Source organism: Cornus florida, unplaced genomic scaffold, assembly GCF_030987335.1.
Source record: "Cornus florida cultivar Cherokee Brave unplaced genomic scaffold, ASM3098733v1 CherokeeBrave_3.0.0_Hap2_Chr11, whole genome shotgun sequence".
Lineage (NCBI taxonomy): Eukaryota > Viridiplantae > Streptophyta > Magnoliopsida > Cornales > Cornaceae > Cornus > Cornus florida.
This window is the reverse complement of record NW_026775581.1, coordinates 89,843,149-89,852,213: the sequence shown is the minus strand read 5'-3', so window position 1 is coordinate 89,852,213 and position 9,065 is coordinate 89,843,149. Positions and strand designations below refer to the sequence as shown.

General features: G+C 41.2%; 2 protein-coding genes across 2 annotated transcripts; both read left to right on the top strand.

Moving 5' to 3' along the window:
- The first annotated feature begins 3,985 nt into the window (after positions 1 to 3,985).
- On the top strand, positions 3,986 to 5,620 carry LOC132281518 (uncharacterized). The gene has a single exon (XM_059783219.1). The coding sequence runs from the start codon at positions 3,986 to 3,988 to the stop codon at positions 5,618 to 5,620; it is 1,635 nt and encodes a 544-aa protein (XP_059639202.1).
- A 12-nt stretch (positions 5,621 to 5,632) lies between these two features.
- Positions 5,633 to 6,694, top strand: LOC132281517 (uncharacterized). The gene has a single exon (XM_059783218.1). The coding sequence runs from the start codon at positions 5,633 to 5,635 to the stop codon at positions 6,692 to 6,694; it is 1,062 nt and encodes a 353-aa protein (XP_059639201.1).
- The last annotated feature ends 2,371 nt before the right edge of the window (positions 6,695 to 9,065 follow it).

Below are 9,065 nucleotides of genomic sequence, written 5' to 3'. Positions count from 1 at the left end.
ACACGCGCACGCGCTTACACGCGCCTCCACGCGCGTCTGGCATCAGCCACGCGCGCGCACGCGCTACCACGCGCGTCTGGAGCATTCTACGCGCGCGCACGCGCTGCCACGCGCGCACTAATGGTACCTTGCTGACGCGGCGGCTCCTGATTCGGTGGTTGCATGGACTTTGTTGTGGGTGCGCTGTATGGAATTGATCCAAGGCTCATCCTTTAATCCAACGGCTCCTGACTTGCGTGCACCATGCTATTGTGTGCTACGCTATACCGAATCAATCTGTGATTTAAAATCCAATCTAACCGCTACTGATGCGCGCACATAGTAAGCCTTGTGTGCCGCACCACATGGGATCACTCCGGTCACCTTCCTCGTTGCCGGTGGCCGAAAATCTCGCCGGAGCCTCGCCGGAAATTACAGAAAAATCCCGAAAAATTCTAGAAAATTCTAGAAAAATCCCTAAAGCCTTATTTAATTATTTTCAGCCATTATTAATTTCATAGGACATTAAATAAATATATACCATCCTATATAATTAAAATTTCACAAATTTAATAAACTAAAATTCCTAATTTATTAAACTCCTTACATGGTCTCTATGCTCTAAAATAATATAAATAAACTAAACAATTAATTTATTAATTCAAAGGGGAAAAATAGATAATAACTTGTCTTATGGATTTAAAATAAATCCGCCGGTTGTGCGTAGTCGGGTAAAATCGCCTACACCGGTCCAAGCTTCTTTCTCTCTCTCTTTTCCTTTCACTCTTATAAAATAACTCTCTGAAATTTTTAAGCTTTCTAACTTAAGTGAGTTGCCTTAAGGGTAAGTTGGCTAACTAATATATATATACAACTTATATAATATATATAATACAAATATCTAAATTTTCATTAACTTTCAACATTCCCACCTATATGGCTTTAAGGCAATGCAAAACATAGTCAAGTTATTTGATCTACCATTATACCATAGTAAATGAAATTCTATCCTAATATTTAATTTTTCATCATTACATTGATTTATTATTATTATTATAATTATTATTATTATTATATTATTATTAATAAACTTTTATTATTATTAATATTATATTATTATTATTAATAAACTATTATAATAATAATTATTATTATTACATAAGAATACATTACAATCATAATCATACTTTACCATATAAATATAATACTTTAATTAACTAATATTGCTTAATATAAACCTTACCAATAAAAAAAATATAAAATATCAATACATGCACAATTGACTACTTTAACATACACAATTAATTCACATGCACAATTAAATGAATTTAATATAATAATGTAGCATGCACAATAATAGGTAGAGAAATCTACACATAAATGAAAATAAACTAAGCTCTTTAATTAAATATGGGGTATTACACCAGCAGGCCATGAAGAAGAATTGATTTTGAGGATACTTCAGCTAACAGAGAAAGCAAGGCTGAAGGAAAAAAGCCAATGGTTAAGGAAACTCCAAGGTCTAAGGATGACTTAGAAAAGGAGTTGCGGGAGGCTCAACTGGCGTTGATCAAGCAAGGATTATGCCCTAAATGCAAGACGGACATTGGAAGGGACCGAGAGAGGTTCCACAGCGACACTCGGGGACGTCCTGGAAGTTCACGTCATGAAAACAGACCTAGGTCACCCTCGTCTAGGGTGCCTGTGACAAGTCGATTAACATGGCCTGATAGAAGGTCTAATACCAATGAGCATCACAAGCGAATGCGAGAAGTGAACACCAACAATCGGTCAAGGAAAGTTACTCATGCTGTCTGGAAGCCTAGAGAGTATAACTCAAATGTGGCTCGCCAAGCTGAGACATCAGTTGACCACCCAAACCATAGGCAAAGGATGGTCAAGCCACCAGTCACTGACGATGGTCGATGGTCAAGGGTGAGTCATCCAAAGTTCTCTAGGGTCAGGGATATCCCGCCAGCATTCATGACTCGCACTCAAGTAAGACGGTGGCAGCGGATGAAAACTGAGTTAAAGAGAATGGAAGAAAAATATTCAGCTCCACAGCCAGAGAAGGTGACTTTGCTTAGGAGAGAACCTATCAAGCAAGATTCAAAAAATGATCCGAAAGGAAAATCCAAGGAAGATAGTGCAAACGGAAATGGATGCACTGAAGAGAAATGTGCGTCTTCCTCCATGAAAGAAGCTGAAGATAAAGCAGGATTTGTTGATGATGAACTCGACCTGGATGAGCAAGATGATGGTTCAAAGGGTATTAAATTTGGTTCATTTGAAGGAATTGTGAATTGCAATATGGTTCTTACCTTGCCTCATATTTTTGAGGCTAAACCTGATCAACCCTTCGCTATGGAAGGAGACGTCGAGGTGATCGATGATGAAGGGCAGGAAGTTCCAGAGATTATTGAGAACCCATCTGAGTTGATCTTTGAAGATAAGAAACAGAAAGTCGTTGTGATAAGAGCTAAACCACGAGATAATGAGTCAGTGACTATTGGGAGAGATCAGGCGGCTAGGGTGATTTTTGAGAAGCCTTCTGCGGCAATGTCTCAACACTTAAAACCACTCTATATCAGAGTGTTCCTAGAAGGGATGCCAATGTCTTGGGCACTGATAGATAATGGATTTGCGGTAAATATCCTTCCGATGAACACCATGAGGTTGCTGCAAAAAATGGAAGATGACTTGATTCCCACTGACTTGACAATCAGTAATTTCACGGGGGGCAAAGTCAGGACCAGAGGGGTGGTCATCTTGGAAATGACAGTTAGAAAATGTAAGACCATGACTGTATTCTTCGTAGTCGACGCAGGGGCGGCTTACAACGCTTTGATTGGGCGTGATTGGTTACACCCACATTTCTGCATCCCTTCTACCCTCCACCAGTTTATGATTTTTTGGGATGGGGATGAAATCCAAGTCATATGGGGAGACAATAAGTCTTTTGAAGCTCGGGTCCATGTGGCTGATGCAGTTTTATATGAGGAAGAAATAGATCCTGTGAGGCTCATTGGTTGTGACAAGTATGGCAAGCCTGAGAAGGCGACGATGAGGAAAAATCTGACAGACGGGGACTTATCCGATTTATTCAAGGAACTATCAAGGCCAAGTGTTATCTGTGAGCCAAGGCCGATAGTTGAAGTTGATGAACAACAGGTTGTTAATGGACCAAGCCCAAAAGGAGAAGGAGAAAATGCTAGCATTTAAAGCTAGCATGGCACGGCTGAGAACATATCTCGCCGAAAGATGGGCAATGTTGTGGAGTGATATGTCGGCCAATATGGCCGAAATCATAGAAGAAGGTGAGTCAGGGGATTGTCGAGATGTTATTCAGCTAGAAGAGCTAGATGCAGCCCCAACTAAGCTAGAGGATCTGAAAGCCGATATTCAGGATCCCTTGTTGGAGATCAATTTGGGAGCAGAAGAAGAGCCTCGGCCAACCTACATAAGTGATCTTCTAGAACCTGACTTTAAAGCTGAACTGATTTTGTTGCTTAGAGAATATAAAGATTGTTTTGCTTGGAATTACACTGAGATGCCGGGATTACCAAGACAGCTAGTCGAGCATCGACTACCTATAAAAAAAGGTTTTAGACCATTCAAGCAAGCGACTATGAAAGTGAAGGAGGAAATTAAGAGGTTGCTCAAAGCAGGATTCATCCGGACCACAAGGTATTGCGATTGGCTATCCAATATCGTTCCCGTAGTTAAGAAGAATGGAAAGATTAGGGTGTGCGTAGACTTCAGGAATTTAAATTTAGCTACTCCAAAAGATGAGTATCCAATGCCCATGGCCGATCAATTGATTGATGCGGCCGCCAAGAATGAGATTCTGTCATTCATGGACGGTCACTCAGGATACAACCAGATATTCATAGCAGAGGATGATGTTAACAAAACGGCATTTAGATGTCCGGGAGCCATAGGCACTTTCGAATGGGTGGTGATGCCCTTTGGTTTGAAGAATGCCGAAGCCACTTATCAATGAGCTATGAATGCAATCTTCCATGACATGATTGGGAAATTTATGGAAGTATACATTGACGACGTGGTGGTGAAATCAGCGACAAAGGTGAAACATCTGGCCAACTTGAGGAGATCATTTGAGAGAATGAGAACCCATGGTTTGAAGATGAACCCACTTAAACGCGCCTTTAGAGTGACAGCAGGGAACTTTCTAGGGTTCTTGGTGCATCGGAGGGGTATCGAGGTCGACAAGAATAAAGCTAGGGCAATCATCAAAGCTCAACCACCTCGCAACAAGAAGGAGTTACAAAGACTAATTGGTCAAATCACATACTTGGGAAGGTTTATTTCAAACCGTGCTGGAAAAATCCATACCTTTTCTCCGCTCTTAAAGCTCAAATCAGAGGAAGACTTTCGATGGGAAAAGCATCACCAACATGTGTTTGAATCAATCAAGGAATATCTTGCTAACCCTCCTGTCCTTATGCCACCTAGGAAGAAACAGCCGCTGAAGTTATATATTTCAGCCGCGGATGAGTCAATCGGAAGTTTGTTAGCCCAAGATAATGAAGTAGGGAAAGAACTGGCAGTGTATTACCTTAGTCATATTTTGACACCGGTTGAGCGTCGATATACGCCAATCGAAAAAATGTGTCTTGTTTTGCTTTTTGCTGCTCACAAATTGAGAATATATATGCTACTTGTTTTAGTTTATGTGATTTGTGCCACTGACTTAATTAAGTATATGCTTTCTCGTCCAATAATTTTTGGACGAATAGGCAATTGGTCCTTGGCCCTTATGGAATTTAGTTTCCAATATGCGCCTCAAAGGGCCGTGAAGGGCCAAGCACTTGCTGATTTCCTAGCTGACCATCCATGCTTGGATGTTGATCCGGGAGTCTATGATGCAATGGAGTTATGTGCTATTCAACTAACTCCTTGGACTCTAATCTTTGACGGATCCAGCGCAAATGATATCGGGGGAGCTGGAGTTGTAATAATTGTATCAAATGGCAGGAAAACAACATATTCTTTCTTTCTAGATTTCAAATGTTCTAACAATCAAGTGGAATATGAAGCTCTGATTATTGGTCTTGAAATACTCTTAGAGATGGGGGCACAGACCGTTGAAATCATAGGTGATTCAAGTCTAGTGATCGGTCAGTTGTCCAGCAATTTCAGGTGCCAAAGTTGGCACCTCAAACCATTTCACTCTATAGCCATGCAATTACTACAAGAATTTGCAGAGGTAAAGGTTAAGCACGTTTATAGATTGCATAATAAAGAGGCCAATGATTTGGCTCAAATAGCATCTGGCGTTAGGGTGCCAGAACGAATAATGGAGAATTTGATCAGAATAAAGAGAAGATCATTACCCTCAGTTAAGGTGAGGGAAGAATTGTTGGCAGAGGTCTTTACAATCGAGGTGGAAGACGATATGGAAGAGAATGATTGGAGAACACCGATCATCGATTTTCTCAAAAATCCAGACCCTAAGGCTGACAAGAAGCTAAAGATCAAATCTCTTAAGTTTGTGATGATTGATGGAGACCTATTCAGGAAAAGCATCAAAGATGACCTACTCTTAAGGTGTGTTAGTAAGAAAGAAGCCATGAAAGTAATGGGAGAGACCCATGAAGGGATATGTGGTGCTCACTAAGTTGGAATAAAAATGAAGTGGCTGATTAGAAGGTACGCTTATTACTGGCCCGGGATGCTTAAAGATTGTATCACATACGCCAAAGGATATCAAGCGTGTCAAAGGCATGGGCCAATTCATAGAGCCCCGGCGATTGAATTACAACCAATCATAAAACCATGGCCTTTTAGAGGCTGGGCTATGGATTTGATAGGGAAAGTTTATCCACCTTCTTCTAAACAACATTGTTTTATCATTGTGGCAACAGACTACTTTACCAAGTGGGTCGAAGCGGTGCCCATGAAGTCAGTGCACCAAGAAGATGTGATTCGGTTTATCAAACAACATGTTATTCATAGATTTGGGATCCCAGAATCAATCACAACCGATCGAGGTTCAACCCTTGTCGCCCAAGAAGTGCAGGCATTTGCAGCAGAGTACGGGATCAAGCTCCTAAACTCAACCCCTCACTTTGCGCAAGGAAATGGTCAAGCCGAGTCGTCTAATAAGACGCTAAAAGGCATCATTGAAAAAATGGTGGAAGATAACCCTAGGGTGTGGCATGAACTGTTATCAGAAGCACTTTGGGCATATAGGACTTCTCAACGGTCAAGCACAGGTGTGACTCCATTCATGCTCACCTATGGTCATGATGCAGTTTTGCCTATGGAAGTGACTGTGCAGTCAATGAGATTCGCATTGCAAAACAATTTGACCCCTGCTGAATATAATGAGTCTATGTTGGTCGAATTGGAGGACCTAGACGAAGTAAGGTTAAGGGCTCTTGACCACATACAAGTTCAGAAGAGGCGAGTAGCAAGGGCATATAACAAGCATGTTAGGGCCAAAATCTTCGGTGAAAGTGACTTGGTTTGGAAGACTGTCCTCCCAATGGGTGTGAATGATCAAAAATATGGAAAATGGTCACCAAATTGGGAAGGTCCATTTATGGTTTACAAAGTCTTAAAAGGAGGCGCATATCATTTGCAAGATCTTGACGGGGAAATACACCCTCGACCGATTAATAGCCGATACTTAAAAACTTATTATCCTACAATGTGGGAGACAATGGAGAATAAAACCAAAGATGGTTAAATAAGCAGAAGCCATAGAGACATGTATTTCATTCATTGTTTTCATTGAGTACAAGAGTTTATAAGAGTCATTACCTATCATTTTCTTTGCAGATAAACAAAATGACTCCTGAGCTCATCCCATTCTTTCTTAGACATAGCCATTTTTTCATCCTCTTTGGCCTTCTCAGTCCTCAGTCGAGGAATTTCTTTTGAGACTGATTCTCTCTGCTGATCAATTTCCACATTCTTTTGATAAATCTCCTTCATCTGAATAGTGAGTCCTTCTCTTGACCTGGCAGTTCCAGTCAATTCCATCTTGAGACGTTCTATCTCCCGTTCGATCTCTGCTGCTCTCTGGTTTTCCTTAATATGAGTTAATTTTAAGGTCCGAAAATGGGAAACATTGTCTTTCTCTTGTTGAATCAAAGATTCTTGCTCCTGCAGCTTTTCATGGATCGTAGACGACAGCTCACCAGCCTTCTGAGAGAGGAGCTGAAAATCAGAGACGAGAGTTGGGAATCGACTCTGGACAGATTGAAGATGGTTTATCTGTTCTTGACTTAAGTCATAATGATCTATCAAGACGGATATGGCATCAGTCACATCAGCAGCCAAACTTGGCATCTCAGAGAGGTCTCGGGACACGACGGCGACTAGTAATCTTTTTGCCCCCTCAATATCTGGCAGACGACTGGAAGACGTAGGCACAACAACTGGCTCGCTCATCAATGGATCTAGATCAAACCCAGCCGCTATCTCGGAAAAGTAGGCATCAAAGTCATCGATCGTGCTATAAGTTTGAAGGGGCGGTTGGGACTGAGAATTTGAGCCAGCCTGTGAATGAAAGGAATTTAATAAAACAAGTCAAGGCTTGAATAAGAGAATAAGTCATAAATACTCACACCAACTGGTGAAGGCCGAGTCACGTGGCCAAAGGTGCGTCCGGTAACAAACATTGGTGCAGAGTAAGGGCTTGGAACTTTTGGTTGTGTGCCCGGGGCAACCTGCAAGAGAAGAATGTTTTTGAATGCCTAACTTTGATAAAGATATACGGGAGATGTACTGAAAGATCATCTTGAAAATCACCTCAGCCCCATCAAACTGATGAAAGACAGTGTTTGGTTGAGTAGTGGCTTGTTGACACTCGACTCCACTAGTGCGAGGGTGATCAGCATTCGCAATGTCATCACAAGTGTTGATCCTATCTCTTGACAACGACCTAGCCGAGTGTGAGGAAACCTGTCCATAAAGATGCCATTAGAATCGGCAGGGTACATTGATACTGGAAGTAAAAACAAAGCCTAGTTACCTCACGGCTGGTAGAGATATTTGTCTCAACTGAGAAAGTCGATGGCATCAAGGGGTCAGGATTTTTTTCCTCCTTTTCATCGATCAGAGGTAAAGGGTTGGTGGTCCTGACTGAGGTAACCTGTTTTTTTCCTTTCCCTGCCCTGATCACCTGGAATACCGTTGAGGTTAAAAAAGGGGTATATAGGTGGTACATACAAGTAAGCTAAAGTTATAAGAGATTATGCTTTGAAGAATTCATAAAGAACACCTTAGGCCTCTTAGGGGGCACCACGTTTTCCTCGTCAGCCTCAGGCATTTCCGCCTCATGATCAGAAACTCCCAATGGGTCATAGAAGTCAACAGCTGCATAAAGGAAAAGATGTTTTTATGATCTAAGGCATAGAACTTGGTATTTATATATATGTAAGTATGAGTGTGTACCTTCTTTGGACGACTTTGATTTTTTCATCCTGCTGGGAGAACCAGGATTAGCCACACTGATCCCTTTTGATGGCTTGGTCGAGGCTCCTTGGGGTTTAATAAAAATGGAGGCAATCCTATTTGTTATAGTGCGAGAATCCTCCACCATAACCTCCGCAATATGGTTTCCCCACCAGTAGTCAAAGGATGGAGAAGTATCAGGATTTTCCAGAAATGGCTGCAAAGAAAACTTGTTACAGAGACGGTTGAACCGGGAGGATACTCTATCCACCGTTTCTTTTGAGGTGAAGACTACTCGTTCCAAGAAAGAAGTATTGAAAGATCGAAAATGTGATACCCCTCGGATCCGAGACACGGGTTGATCAGGCCCAGGCCCAAACCCGAGGGAATATCAAACAATTAATATTTTATAACGAACACGGAATACAAAATGAATTAAGAAATGAAAGTTTAAAGCTGAAGAGAAACTAAAAGATAATCCTTAAATAATTAAATACTTAAATTTGATAAACCAAATATCCATAATTTGAACAACTCGGGAATCCATCTCTAGTGGACCCCTAATAAAAATCTCACATTGAATGAAAGTAAAATGAAAGATAAAATCCAAATCCAAGATCTGGAAAGAAATCCTACATCGTCGGTAGAATAGAAGATCG

What these genes read in the sequence shown, in the direction of transcription:
- LOC132281517 (XM_059783218.1), top strand. Translation starts at nt 5,633, where the DNA reads ATGAAGTGGCTGATTAGAAGGTACGCTTATTACTGGCCCGGGATGCTT.
- LOC132281518 (XM_059783219.1), top strand. Translation starts at nt 3,986, where the DNA reads ATGAATGCAATCTTCCATGACATGATTGGGAAATTTATGGAAGTATAC.